The sequence below is a fragment of the Festucalex cinctus genome, chromosome 19, assembly GCF_051991245.1.
Source record: "Festucalex cinctus isolate MCC-2025b chromosome 19, RoL_Fcin_1.0, whole genome shotgun sequence".
Classification (NCBI taxonomy): Eukaryota; Metazoa; Chordata; class Actinopteri; order Syngnathiformes; family Syngnathidae; genus Festucalex; species Festucalex cinctus.
In genome coordinates, this window is record NC_135429.1 from 8860849 (window position 1) to 8876982 (window position 16134).

General features: G+C 36.3%; 1 protein-coding gene across 1 annotated transcript in view; it reads right to left on the reverse strand.

Annotated features, from left to right (window-relative positions):
- The window catches only part of LOC144007719 (CMP-N-acetylneuraminate-beta-galactosamide-alpha-2,3-sialyltransferase 1-like), a 37099-nt gene that overhangs the window by 288 nt on the left and 20677 nt on the right, over positions 1-16134 (reverse strand). Inside the window, exons 2-6 of the mRNA XM_077507583.1 lie at positions 13248-13789; positions 10995-11188; positions 5892-6071; positions 1337-1382; positions 52-171 (exon numbers count right to left, since the gene is read on the reverse strand). Coding sequence (XP_077363709.1) covers positions 52-171; positions 1337-1382; positions 5892-6071; positions 10995-11188; positions 13248-13526 — 819 coding nt within the window. The 5' untranslated portion in view covers positions 13527-13789. The remainder of the gene's footprint in view (positions 1-51; positions 172-1336; positions 1383-5891; positions 6072-10994; positions 11189-13247; positions 13790-16134) is intronic.

The window sequence follows — 16134 nt, forward strand, 5'->3', positions numbered from 1 at the left end:
TGCAAAACGTTCAATTATGAATCCGGTTAAAAGTTGCATCAGTGGTGTTACCTCGTCGCATACGTGGATAGCGAAAAGCAAGCTGAGGAAGCCGGTGGACGGATAACGTCCGTGCCCCTCCAGCCAAGACTCATAGACGTACTTGAAAAATGTTGGATTGTATATCAACACCTACAGAAAACAAGAAAACAATATGTATTCCCGCACAGCTATTTTTGCAGTAATATTTTACATAGTGGTCCTTTCATCTTCTACTGTTGGATTTTTATTTTTACATTTTTTTTGTAATATTTTCAGACTTCATTTTTAATATATTTTTAGACTTTTTCACCTTCCTGTGAAATTTCTGGCATTTTTGGTAATTTTATGGATGTATTATGGTACTTTTCGGCCTCTCAACTTCCTTTTTTTTTTTTTTTTTTTTTTTAATATTTTTTGACTATTTTATTACTTTATTCCCCCTGCTTTTTTTTTTTTATTTTTTTTTTAAATAGAATTTTTCTCACATTTTGAGCAATTTTGTGGACATTTTATGGTAAATTTTGGGTAATTTTTGGGGGGATATTTTATAGTTACAGTACTTTTTAAACATTTTCTTCCTGCCTTTTCTTTAATCAACTTTCCGACTTTTTTTTCTTTTTTCTTCACAATTTTGTGCACATTTTACGGTCACTTTTTGATTGTTTTATTTTATTCCATTCTATGAAATTTTTGTCAATTTCATTTGACATTTTATGATAATTTTCTGATTTTCCTCTTCCCCTTGTGGACATTTTATGGTTACCTTTTGGACATTTTTAGGAGATTTAAAAAAAAAAACATTTTCATCTAGTGTTTTCTGTCTTTTTCTGACAACTTACAAATTTTGGACGGACATTTAAAAAAAATATTTTATTATTATTATTATTATTATTATTATTATTATTATTATTATTATTATTATTATTATTGTGTTTTTATCTAAATCACAAATTCTTTTAAACATACGTACATTTAAACACATGTAAAACAATATTAATTTCTACATTTTTTATTTTTTATTTTAGATCCACAGGGAGCCACAAAAAACAAAAACAAAAAAAAACAAAAAAAAACAAAAAACTGGTGGGGTTCAGCAACTCCAACAAAGTTAAGAACCACTGAGTTCACACATTGGCATTAATTTTCAACAAATGAGTCGCCACTTCCCTCCCTCATTTACATATTCTTTACTACTACTATAATGTGCGCTGATGCGCAGCAAAGTGCATTAAAAAATGGGGAATGCTGCATTGCTGTAACTGCAGACAAATTACATACTTGATTGAAAAGATAAAATATTGAAAGGGAATATTACCTTATCCTTGTTTGCTTTGATCCTGGACATGACTGGAACGTAAGTGCTGTAAAGAGAAGAGACAAAACAAAAAGCAGGTTAGCATGTTTTGTCATCGCCTGTTTATGCCGTCGGTGGTGTGACACGCACATGATGCAGAATGTCTATGTACGACTTCCATCTCATTTGGGCGGCGATGGCCCCGCGTCACCGTTGTTACGCCTGTTTGAACAAAGCTGATTAAATGCCACGGGAGGAAATTTCACATTCGCGTGCGCTTGGGTTATGTGGTAAAATGTTTGCATCGTTTTTCATATGCGTGTCACCCCGGCGATGCGGCCGAACTGCTAATGTCACCGTGAAAGTGGGAGATAACGCGTGCAAGTCCACTTCATTGGCGTACCAATGAATGAGATGGGATGCAGTGGTGAGGATAATTAACTCATTCACTCCCAGCCATTTTCACTGAAGTAACCATTCTTCACTACCGGCTGTTTGACTGGATTTCGACTGATTTTGCATGGCCCACAGAATATTGTGTTCTATTGCTATAAAAACATAGAAACTACCATAAGAAAGAGGTTTCCGTTTTGCAGCAATTAGCATTAGAATATAGGGTAACACTTTATAATAACTACCCATTATAACTAGTTAATAGACAATTAGTAAGCTGTTAATTAATGAGTTGTTAATGTCTTATTAAATGTTTGTTAACTGTTTGTTAAGGTTTTAAAATGATGTCTATGAATTATTAAACCATTCATTATTGAGCTCTAAATGACTTGTTAACTGTATATTAATTATTAATAACTATATTTTATAAATTAGTAATACATCGTTAACAAGCTATTAGCAAATTACTTACTAATGACTTGTTAAGTATTACTTCATAGTTTGTATAGGTTATTGGGACGTTATTATAAAGTTGCCACTATTCCTCATTTATTACGTGTTAGTAAATGTGGAGTAGTTGCAACTTTAGAATAACGTCCCAATAACAAAAATAGAGTAATAACTAATATTTAAGTAGTAGATTAACTCACTTCAGATATAAACTATTAACTGATACTTAACAAGTCATTAGTAAGTCATTTACTAATAGTTTGTTAACTTAGTCTTACTAATTTATAATATATAGTTACAAATGATTAATATACAGTTAACAAGTCATTTATAACTCAATAACTAACAGTTTAATAATGACATATTAACTGCTTATAGTCATAAGTATAAATCCTTAACAAATAGTTAACAAACATTTAAGTCATTCACTGCCAATGACGACTATAGACGTCAAAATCCAAGCAAACAGCCAGTGCAAATTTTACAAGAAATTTGAATTTAGTTTTAGTTATTCATTGTTTTCATTCATAGTTATGAATCATTGTCGTTATGAATAACAACGATGACAACAATCTCATTGCTAAGTGCTACCATCGTGCGTAGAACGGATTCCTGTTACCCTACAACACGGGCGTTGACGTTCTTGTGATCGGTCTTGGTCTTACTGAGACCACATACTGGGTCTAGGCCTCCAAAAGTCAATTTTAGTCGACTAAAATTGCTCTTTATTTTTGTTGACTAAAATTGGATTAAAACTAAAATACAATCAGGTGACTGAGTTATGACTAAGGCTTTAATTAAATTTGGTCAGAAGACTATTAACTAAAACTAAATTATTTTTTTTAATATATTAAAATTTTAATTTTAAATTTTTATTTTTTTATTTTTTTCAAAATTAACACTGGCTGTTTGCTTGGATTTTGACGTCTATAGTTGTCATTGGCAGTGAATGAGTTAATAAGTCATTAAGAACTCATTAATTAACAACTAATGATCTATATATACTACTTATAACAGATAGTTATTATAAGTGTTACCGAATATAGCTAAGTTTCATCATTATTTACAAACCTGTTGAAAACACTGGGAAAACGAGTTTGTTGCAACATGGCCCTGGCTGATCTCTTATACTCTGCTGCCACCTGCTGGCCGTTTTTTGTAGTAACTACCATTGCTTTAAGCAACCTCTTCAGGTCAGAAGTTCCATCAAAGTCTTCTGTATGTTCTAGCATAAAAAATATAAAAAAACAAAAAACAAAATCGTATACATAGGTTTTGGGGAGTGTAGGACAAAATTTTAAAAACATATTTATACGTTTTTGGGTTTGAATGAGTTAATATGAGACACATAGTCATTGAGCAGTAGAGAAAACTAGTATTCCACTTTCTCGTTGCGCCCTCTGGTGGAGAAGAAAATTGCAACGTGACAACTTACCTGTGATACAACTACCCCCGCCTCCTCTACTTATGTGATCATGTATGCTTTTATATAAGGTATAAAATTATCGAATACTTTTTTTTTTCTCATTCAAAACACACGACTCGATTTGTTTTTGTTATTATGCACACTCCCACGTATCAAGTTGCTCAACTTCAGTACGGCCATCTCGAAATGAAGATGGTGCTTTAAGCACACGCGCGCACACACAATTGCACCTTAGACGGGCGGGGGTGGAGTCTTTCGGCTTGTAAAATGACATTTAATGATGCAGAATGATTGCTCGGGCAACAACTGCACTTTTATTAGACACATTTGTTTGGGTTTACCTCTGGTGCCGAGTTACAGGCAGAAGTATACATTCTTTTTTTTTTTTTTTACTATCAGGAAGGCTCAGTCATTAAACCACAGGCCATTCCGGATTTAGCATGCGGGGGAGAAATTTATTGGAGGATTATTCTTGTTTTGGCAAATCTCAGTGTCATTTTTTTTAAAGCATCTTAGCGCCTCACCTTTACAAACTGCCTTGAAGACACATTTATGCCCGAGTATAACTTGAATGAAATATCACATAATAAAAAAAAATGTAGATTTGAAACTAGACCTGGTCCCATTCATCATTTTAACACGTCAACCATGATATTCCAAATAATAGTAAATCATGGGAAGCACTTTTATGCACTTAATGACCACAACACCTGTTGTTTTATGACACTGTCTCCCAATATTAATTTTATTTTATTTTTTACTACAGATAAACAAGATGTTCAGGTATTAAAATGCAAGGACGTTTTGTACCAGGTGGTGTTATAACTGCAAATTAAAAAGGCCATTTTTTAGCCAATTAGCGGCATACAAAATAACTTCTGGGGAAAACTGGTGGCTTGCTTCATCCTTTGCCTAACTCATTAATGTGTCCTAGATTCCAATATTTTCATTTGAAATTCAAAGAAATGATCAACTAAGGGAAGTCTGAACACATTAAGAAAGTCACAAACATCAAAGTAAAGTTTGGGGGGGTCATCGTGAATATTTGGAGTCAAACTACCCCCCAAACCACGAGATGAATAGTAACGATGAACGAATTGGATTTGGCGCATGTTTGTGCATGTGCATGCTGTCCATGGGCTGGCTTTGAAAAATCAATTAAATCAAATCAATGTTCCTTTTCATAGCCCGATATTGCTTCACAAGACCATACGCCGTTTTCCCATAAATTCAAGTGAAAACAGAATTTTACATAGAGACATATTTTTTTCCTCACACAATTCTGCCCATACTAAATACTAGGGATGGAATGATAAGTGCAATATCATGAAATCGTGATATTAAAACTGCCACAATATCGTAGTCATGTTCACAATATTTAAAAGCAGCACATCTGTTAAAAAAAGTCATTGATTTGCATTTGTGCAGTTCTAGCACCCTTTGGTGGCTATTTTTTTTTTTAGTGCAATTTAATTTTCATTAGGCATGTTTTAGCCCTTCCATATTTAAAATCTATACTAATTGTCAGATGAAAGGGAACGTAATATGCCAGTGAACCGAGTCAATATGTTGAGGAAGTCAATGTGTCCGTGCATTAACAAGTAAGCGCCTCAATATATGTTATTAAGAGATTGTATGTGGTTTATATGTATTGCTCTTATGTCACACAGAAGCGACGTCATCTAGCAGCAGCCAATAGAAAAGCACCTGGTGATGTCGCGCCCATGGTGTTTTTTAAATATTGTGCACATGTAATACACATTTAAACAAAACTAATACTAATACTGAAACTAACAAACTAAACTAAAACTAAGCATTTTTTAAAGAACTAAACAAATAAAAACTAACAGAACCACCCTGAAAACTAATAAAAAGTAACTAAAATGAAAAATTCCAAAACTATAAGAACCCTACTGTCATATTACAAATGAATTGGTTTATATATTGTAGCATTTTTCTAAATATGCAAAAGCACAAATAAATGATTTGTACAATTTTTAGGATTGAACACAATTTCTCTTCATAAGATTATGTGGCCCTTGCGTCCTTCTGATTTTCTGTAGGTGGCCCTCAAATGAAAAAGCTTGGACACTCCTGACCAAAGTAATGACTTGCCTCCATTTTGTGACCTCTTGGTGAAAAAGAATTATGTTGAAGTGAGTTGCGGAGGTTTAAACTGAAAGGCTTTGCTGCCATTTTGTGACATCAAACCTTTTTACTTGCAGATTTGATGGATGGGTTGCTATCTCAAACAAATTCACACAATCGTCATCAATGTATCAGTGTATTTGCGTTATTTGCACCTACTGTTTAATGGTGCCTGTGGTCAAGGCGCTGATGATCCACTGCAGGTCCAGAGTCTTGAAGGGGATGAGCACCAGGCTGGTGACGTTGTCCAGGTCCCTGGCGCTTTCCGGATACATCAAATGATGCGTTGTCCTGGCGCCCACGTCTTCCTCGAACCCAGCCGTGGGAGCTTGGTTCATTCTGGAGCAAAATCAAACGTGCACAGATTGGACTGACCGCATGAAAACAGCCTTCGCGCTTATTTTCGGAAAACAATGCAAGCGCGCCAAGAGAAGCGCATTCAGGCAATTTCTGGACTCCCAAACAGCAATTTAGAACAATCCGGCGTCCATTTCCAAGCGCAACATCGCAGGGTTCCATGTTATTACACCCAACAATAGTCTCTCCTGCAGCTGAGGTAATTGCCGAGAATTCAAGAGGCAGTTTGGATGCTGTCAGTGCCACAGGAGACAAATCATTCGGATGACCCCTCCGCAGCACCACCGAAGAGGTCCTGGCAATATAATTTTGCTCATTACTCACTCTGCTGACATTTTCCACCAAAACCTGTCAGACTCTAACAGCCTCTTTTGGCAAAAGGCATCGAGTTTCAATCTGTGATGGAAAAGATATATATAGCTTATAGTCTTTGAGAAAATACAACATCATGAGTAAAATGCAGCCACTGGCGAGATATAAAGTACAAAGTTACCACAATCAATTATTATTATTATTTTTTAAACATTTTTCCAAGATTATATGTACATGATTACATCTATAACCACAATACTTGTCTTCATTTGTAACATTCATGCAAGGATCCTCGTGTTGCTTCATGCCAATTGTTAATTAACACCTATTAGACAGTGGGAATCAAAATGGAGTATTTTTATCTTTGTAAACAGAGGGCGTCGAACCAGTGTGAGATTTTTCACGATATTACAACGGCACTCTGTTATACAAATTACATTTTTGCACAGCTTGTTTTGCTTCCATTTGTCATGCAATTTCATTTATTTTTTTTATTTGTTTTTAATTCTTGTACCGGATCACATTCGACTTTTCAGGTGTCCCTAATCAAATAACAGACAACCACTGAAAAAAGGCTGGAAACGACTTGAAAGTATATTCCATTTTAAATGGGTAATTTTGTCATATAATGGCATATTTTATGTTTAATATTGTTTAGAATTTTACACAACATCTTGCATATATATTGTATTAATATATTATTTTTAACTACTGTCTTCATTTTATGTGCAAGTGATGAAAGTACAGTACTTAATATAATATAAAAATGCAACTGTACTTTACGTAACCTATGATTATTTATTTTCCATAATGCATCCATTTTTGAATTATTTTGTTATTTTAGTTTTGCATTTGATGAATCAAATTATGCTTAAATTACTACTGAGTAAATTAATGATTTTTTCTCAACTGCTCCCGCGCAATCATATCATTTATTTGTGATATGTTATTGTTTCATATTGATGATGATGATGATGATGATGATTATTATTATTGATAAGCCATTACCGATACCAGGTTTCGAGTCGATACAAGGCCTCATTTCAAGGAATCGGTACTCGCGATGGTGATAAGGAACCAGAAATTTCAAATTAAGGGACAAAAAAATGGGATACATAAATCATTCTTTAAAATTATCAGCCAACTTTTTTTTTTTTTTTTTTAGGACATTTTATGTATCAAAAGTACACATACTTGGCAACGGTGACTGGTATCGGTCTGCAAAAAGGTGCACTTGAATATACCTAATTATTTTTATTAATACTATTGTTATTAAAATATTTTGTTTTATTATTTTGCAATTCTGTTAACTTCTTGCGCACGGCTAAATGAACACTAAAGCAAAAGTCAAGTTTATTTGACAATTTAACCAGATTTCACTTTTAAAATAAATAAAACACATTTACATTATATTTGTTGACATTAAAAAAAAATGTCATCGTTCTCATGTTAACAGTCAAAGTATGCCTTTTTTTTGAGTCAACTTATAATTTCAATAATATGTTTTATGTCACTCAGTTGATGTAAACAACCTTGCCATGTTTATGTTTCCAGACATTTCTCACAGTCTCCTGAAAATGTTGACCTTGCGCTCGGGGTGCAGCGTGAACTCACGCAGCATGTAATAAGCAAGTAACACTTTAAAGGTCAGCAGTATTTCACCACTGTCTCATTTCACACGCTGACTGCCGCCGCCGCCGTTACTCCTTCTTCTTAAGGTTAACTTCTCCAAATGCTTACGCGCTTCTGGCTGACTAATCCCCGAGAGGAGCGCTGAGCACATTTTTATTAGACGAGCCGAGACATCAGATCAAGATGCATAAAAGACTTCGGGGTTTAATAGAAACTTTCATTTTTATGCGGCTCGTAAAGGATCCGCGCTTTTGTGTTTATTTATTTATAATGGCGACATTTAAAAAAAAAAAAACAACAACAAAGAAACTGTAAATGCCGGGATGCAAAAATGTTCATGGATCAAAGGTGAAATCATGCACAAGACAGTAATGATGTCATGGTGTTGCCGGAGGAGCACAACACTGACTAAGCTGTGCTTCAAAAAATAATAAAAAAAATATGATGTATTCACGTGGAAATGCTTAGGGACAACATAACACTGCAGTTTGCAAAAATACATTAATTCATATAAATATGTTAGGGATGCACGGTAATATCGGTGTGGCCGATAATTATCGGCAATTATCGACCAAATTGACGTCAAACAGATAAACCAGGTAATAGAGAAATCTGCCGATAATTATCGGCCATTTGATTTCATACAGTAAACCAGATAATAAAAAAAATCCAGCAATAATTATAGACATGTCAAGTTGGTCCATCTGTTGTGGTTGTGGCTCATATCAATAAAATTCAGCTTCATGGTGCTTTACATACATTGAAACATTATACATATATATATGTGTATATATATATATATATATATATATATATATATATATTTTATTTTTTTTTTCCCCATACACAAACAGGATATATGCTCATTTACAGGTTTTTATGATGCCACATGACATGGCTATGACCTGACTAATTGAAGCTCTTTTCAATTCAACACGGTTGCTTGGCACCAAGATGCCACGAAATTCTGCCAAATCCGCAAATACCTTTCCGTGAATATGTGACGGTTCACTATATTTTCTTTGCCTTTCACACACAAGACGGTCAAAGGTGAAATCAAAACGAATATCATCATCACCCTGACTAAGCAGTCAATCTAACTGTGCAGATGTCACCGCCTACGCTGCTGACTGCAACTAGTCGGCGTATTTGCAGCCATGACTTTGATGCATCACCTTGCATTATCACCCGCGATTCCATTCTTTGTCATCTCGGCATCTCAGCAGTCCTCTATTCCTTTGGGAAAGAGTCTCATTGCTTTCTCAAGAGTTGAGCTTCTAAAGGCATTTTCAAACAACAAACAAATGCGGCTCACCAAAAACCATTTGCTATGCCGGCTTAAAGATCCATCTTAATCAAGTTATTTGCACCGGCTTACATCATGCTCGCCAATATAAGCTTTTGACTGATCCTCTATTCAGCCGAGCAAATAGCAACACAAGACACCGCTGATGGATGTGCACACAACTACCAAACATGATTCTTCTGTTTATCTGTATTTCGGACAAATATATTTATGGATGAAATGAAACATTTGTTTGGTGTAAGGCTGTATGTATTCCATTGTTACACAGCTTGTTGTGTCGCTGTTTCCGTGTGACCTTTTGGCTCAGTACCCCAACCGGACGTGACCGCAGATATGATATCACGCTGGGATGAATTAAAAAGGCTGGAGAATATTTCCTGCGACATGCAACGACTCGCCGCACTAATGGCCGGGATGGCGAGCGTGTTGTGTCAGTGGCGGCGGCGGTGGTGCCGTATAATTGAATCGGTAAGACAACGGAGCAGCGCTGTCACAGCGGCGGCTGGGTCGGATGATAAGCTGTTTAGTCGTGACAATGTGCGTTTGGGAAGAATGAAAACTGGAAAAAAGAATGAAAACTTTTTAATAAAGACAACGTTGCTTCCATTGCCATGATGCTTTTTTGTCTTTCCGCTAGAATCATCATTAGGAAGTTTTACTTTACTATCAGCAGGACTTGTATAACATTTATTAGTTGTTTAGTTTGATTTTGAAGTAACCCAATTTGTAGTATTACATTTAGGTGTGTTAGTCACCTGAAGTCTACAAAATATTTTTGGCTGGCAAATGAAAAGGCTTCACATCAAAGACAATGACCCAAAACAACAAAAGACTTCTTTGGAGTGCAAGGTCTTCAACTGGCCAAGTCAATCACCAGACTTTAACCCAAAAGAGTATGCATTTTACCTAGTGAAGAGAAGAATGAAAGGAGAAACCCCCAGAAGCAAACAAGAACTGAAAGTGTCATGACTGGGTCATGCCAGGGTTAAGTATGGGTCATGCAAGGGTTTGGGTCATGACCGTGAGGTCAAGTGTCTGTTTTGAACTGACGTAACCATCATCTGGTTTCAACTGGAAAAACGCTATGTGATGTCAGGAGCTATGTGATTTCAAGAATCTTTAATCAATTTACTTGCTCAACAGCCAATCAGATAATTCCATGTCAGTCCTGTTACCAACATGTCTAGCCACAGCCAATCCGATCAATTGACTGTCTATTTAAGCCAAACCGAGAAGTGTGTGCTTGTCGGATTATTACCTCTGTTCCTCGGTGCATCTCATTCTCATTGTTTTTCGTCTAGTTAGGTTTGTTCTACGCCTCTCGATGTTATGTGGATAAAGAGTTAAATCTTATTTGAGTCTGCGCTTTTGGGATCCAACCTCAGAACGTAACAGAAAGATGGTGTGGTAAAGGTCTGGAAAAGCATTGCAAATTCCGAATGCAACAGTTTGATGAAGTACATATGTCGCACCAAATATTAAATGTTATTAATTCACTTTAAGATAATTCAATAATGTCTGTTCCAATACTTTTGCTCACTTGAAAAGCATACGTAGATGTATTGACCTTGCCGGCCCAATACTTTTGGAGGGGACATACAGTAAATACATACTGTCAAAATACATTGAGTATATCGCAGATTTACAAGACTGACCTTATAATGAAATCACTGGAGTCGATAAGGCCTCCATACTGGGATCCCTTCAGGTTCCCGGAGTTGCCCACCACGGCGCAGGTCCGGCAACGATCCGGCCCGGCGTCAGCGTAGCGCGTGTCGTCCGGAATGACTTGGAAAAGTTCTTCCACCACCTCGCTGAAGTTGGCCGGACGCTTCTCCAGCTGCAGCCACTGGTTTGTGGTTACACAAACAGCCAACTCACAGTGTGCACTTTGCTACAGGCTAAATTTAAGCGGAAGCGATTGAACAAGGGCAAAGGAGCTTCGGGAGGCCAACACGTTACTGACATGTCCTCGGGGGGGCTTTTGGCCTGGTCGTCTTCTGGTGCCTTTCAACTCGCTGAGACAGCAGATAAAATAGATGCAGCAGCGCGTGAGCGCTGGTTTTTTTTTTTTTTTTTTTTTTTTTTTTGTGCCAAGCAGGCTGTAAGCAGGACGAGCGTTTTCCACAGGATAACTTACTCACATCTTAGCGGAATTTATTTTCTACGGACGTAAAATAAATATTTAGTGCGCTCTAATGAGGTGACTGCCGGATTTAAATGGTTTTGAATCACACGACTTAAACGACCATATTGCCAATGAAGTCACATCCAGTAGCTTCGAGCAAGATTAACATGCACACAACATCGTGGAGCGACCACCTCAGAGTCCATTACAACTCTAATAATCCCCAAATACAGTAATGTGAGATTCTATTTCCTACTAGAACTCATTTACAATATGCTATGTTGACCGTTTAATTCATTTGAAGCAGGTTAGATACTCCAGTCGGTGCTGCCGTTTTGGTTAGCAACACAGTTCAAATTGGCTAAACTAAAATTAAACCGGAGTATAAACGCTTAATTGGAGAATAGAGGGTACCTTCCATTCCATTTAGCTTTGACATGCTTTATAACAAAAAAAAAACAAAAACAAATAGCAAAGGCTCATGCACAGGTCCCGCCCTTGACATCATTGGCAGTCAGCTGTTGACACGCGTGACATTTGCTTCATGAGGCCTCGTGTGAGAGGCGTTTGCTCAAATCACTTGTGACAGGAGGCAACCCCGCGCTCTTATTTTCTCGACTCTGGCCTCTAATTGGACACGGTGTGAGGTGAATGTGGGATTGACGATGTGCTCGGCTGCCTTCACCATAAAACGCGATCGGATGGTTGCATGTTGGGAATTTTGTGAAAACGAACTCAATTAGGTGCAGGGCAGATTTGAATTTATTAGGAAAGTACCGTTGCTTAGAATCTTTGCATAAATATTTGCATAAATAGTGGAACAAAAATAAAATCTAAATTCATATGTTAACTACGATTCCAAGGCTAAACAATTGATATTCGATTAGCTTCACCTCCTGCATGCTGTTGAGATGAGTCCATCTGTTGCTAACCAAAAAAGCAGCATCTTCCAAATCACAACAGTCACTTGGATTGGAGTTAAAAATACAGCATTTTATAAGATCCCATAATTTTAAATTTTCATTTTTATTTTTTATTTATTTGCCCAGGTTTTGGTCCGTATTTTTCCACAAATCATTTTTGTTCAGTTTAAAACATGACATCAATTTTACTATTCCAAAAATAAAGGCCTCCCTTCTAAAAGACATGCACATAAAAGCGATGACATAATGTCAATCCTAAAAGTATTAGCATATTGTTAAAGGGGACAATTTTGTAACTTTACCAGAATAAAGTTTGAATCTTGTGGCTAATTTCTAAAAATGACCACAGCTTGTTACAACATAGCTCTGGTTGATCTCCTATACTCCACTACCACCTGCTGGCCGTTTTTGTTATAACTACCAATGCTTCAACTGATCTCTTAAGTTCAGAGGCTGCATCAAAGCCTTCTGTATGCTCTTGCATTAAAAAAACAAACAAACAAAAAGAAAAAAAAACGTTTAAATACGTCTTTGGGACACTGGTAATATTTAAAATTGAACGTATTAATATGTTTTGGGGAGCAAATGAGTAAAAGGGGAAAAATGCGCGATTGTGATATGTGTAGGTCTTTCATTAAAATTATCAATATTTTTGTAAATCTAAAAACCTAATATTTTATGCAAATAAAGATATAATTTTACAATCACAAGAGGAGCCTTGTCATATAAGACAATTTCAACTCTTTATTGTTTTGTTTCTAAATCTGGTAATCTCCTTTGGCTCTCTCCGTACTGCATATTGCTCATACCAGAAATCGTCACTGAACACAGAAATATGGAAACTCCAGTTAGCGTACCTGCCACCATTTGAAGGTTTCGTCCGATAGGGCGCTGTTGTCCCTGGTCAAGAGCGGGTGGACTGATTGGTTGAAGCGCTCCGTGAACCAAGGGTCCTCGTCCGCCTCGGTCATGCACTGCCGGCAGGCGCAAGGGTTCTTGGGGGCCAAACGGAAGGCGTACTTGAAGAAGAAGCTGGACGGCTCCCGCAAGGTGTAACTGAAGAGGAAGGTGGTGAACGTCACGATGCACAACAACACAGCCAACGTCTTCAACTTCCTGAGTTTGGGGCGCGTCATACTGTCACGGCTGCGAGTCAGTTGGCTGGGATCCTTGAGTGCACCGAGGATAAAAATAGCATGGGGATCATTTTAGAGATGCTTGGGAAAGAAGCAGTTCGGTGCTCAGCTGACACATCTTGAACGTCCTTTATCAAATCCGGGAATGGGAGGCTCCCTGCTTGATATGGTCGGGCTAATGAGGTTCATGCAGCTCGCTCCGCTCCCACGTCGACTCAATAAGGTCAGCGGCTGACGGGTCATCTGTTCGTTTAATCATCTACCTAAAATGCAAACGGGAGGACATTTAGTTTTGGCAACACGGAAACACACAAGGATGAGAATGAGACGATCCTAATCCTAAATGTGCTTATTTTGCTTTGACAAGTTATTTTGGTAACACTTTATAATAACTATCCGTTATAAGTAGTTCATAGATCATTAGTTGATCATAGATCAGTAGTTGTTAATTAATGAGTTGTTAGTGACTTATTAAATATTTGTTAACTGTTTGTTAAGGATTTATACTTATGACTTATACTTATTTATAAAATATAGTTAAGAATAATTAATATACAGTTAACAAGTCATTTAGAGCTCAATAACTAACAGTTTAATAATGACATTTTTACTATTTATAGACATCATTTTAAAACCTTAACAAACAGTTAACAAACATTTAATAAGTCATTAACAACTCATTAATTAACAGTTTACTAATGGTCTATTAACTAGTTATAACGGTAGTTATTATAAAGTGCTACCCATATGGGTAATATTATATTATATTATATATTTTTTATTCTATTATTTACTTATTTATATTTTTTTTTATTATTTTTTATTTTATTTAATATTATTATTAATTGACTGACAAGATAGATTTTAAACATGGAAGGGCCAAAACATCCCTCATGAAAATTTAATTGCACTAAAAAAACTAGCCACCAGAGGGTGATAGAGCTGCACAAATGGAAATCAACCTGACTTTTTTTTTTTAACAGATGTGTTCCTTTTAAATATCGTGAACATGACAACGACGATATTGTGGCAGTTTTCATATCACGATATCACAATATTGCCCTTATCGTTACATCCCTATTAAATTTACTAGAATGTACTTTCTTGGGATTACTAAAACTACGACATAAAGTTCCATGTTAAACACAATGTGCCAATATATTTTGTGATTATATTGCAGCCTCCTTTTTTCTTTTCTTTTTTTTTTTTTAAGGCAAATGTTGCTTAAAAATCCATCAATTTTGGTTACATCTCATTTTAAGTCATTGACTGCCATTGACGGAAAAAGACGTCAAATAATGCATTTTTGCTGGGCTGGCAGTGAATGTGTTAATTAGTTGTTGTTTTTTCATCCCACGAACTATTGTGATCAACACAGTAGCTCATTTTGCATTTGGTAGTGTCACTTGACAAAAGGCTGAAAAATAGGTTGCATGGCTTTTATTGGGTCCGTATTTTCTCCGATGCCAGCTCCCACAGCGCCTGGTCTTTTCATTTCGCCCTCTGCATTTAAACGGGATCTTCCACCAGGATGTGACGGCTTTCATCAATGCTATATATCTGCATTTAGATGACAGATTCCCAGTGAAGATATGGCGCAATCAACACAGCGCGAGGAGGGTGTAATACAAGGCGAAGTGATCCCTAGAAATACTCCAACTGCCCTTTTCCTCTTAACAAGACACCCCTGCTTGTAGGGAAGATTTGTAGCAAAGTACATTACAGAGCCAGAAAGCCTCCTGGTCTTTCTTGATTAGAAATTGATCAGGTCATTCAAATGGTAACCCCTGGTGGGAAGCAAAGACGATTGGCTTCAGAGGCCACCGGGCCACAGCGGGCTCGTCGCTTTCCCAATCAGAGCAGGAAGCGGGCAGGCGCTTCTTATTAGCAGGAAGGACACAAGTCGATGAGCAGGACGGCTTCCACGTGCGGCCGATTACCAAGTCACGGTTGGGGGAACAAAAAAAAAAGAACAAAAAAAAAAAAAAAAAAAAGTATTTTTTCTCAGGTGCATCATATTCTTGTAATCACATATTAACACAATGTGACAATGTAGTCAAGTTTTTTCTCTTTTTTTTGGAAAATCATGTTTGTATTATGTGTCAAAATTAAAAATGTTTACAACAAAAATGTCATTCAGCAACACTTATTTTTGTATTTTTTTTTTTAAATGATTTTTTCCCCTTAAAATTGCTATGTGATTGATGAACAACCACTTTGACTTTATGCCCATAAAATGCATTTTTTTGTCATTTTCTAATATAATCTTATAAATGAAAAAATACTTAAAGTTAAGGTTTTATTATTTGCTGTATCACTGAAATGGAAGCATTGTATTTATATGAGAAAGAATTTGTAATTTTACAAGAATAAAGTTGTAAAACTGCGTGCAAAAAGGTGTACTGCAAGGGTAAAATTACTTACAAATTTTTAAGTAATTAAAATTTTTTGCTTCATTTCAATGGACATTGGCTCTTTCTGTAGTGTGCAGCTTGGCCACCTGGGGGCAGTATAAAACAGAAACAGAAATACATGGAGATGGACGATCACAGCTCTTGAGTAAACTGCATTATTATTAGTCATCCTTTGCAGAGTGTAAAAAATATGT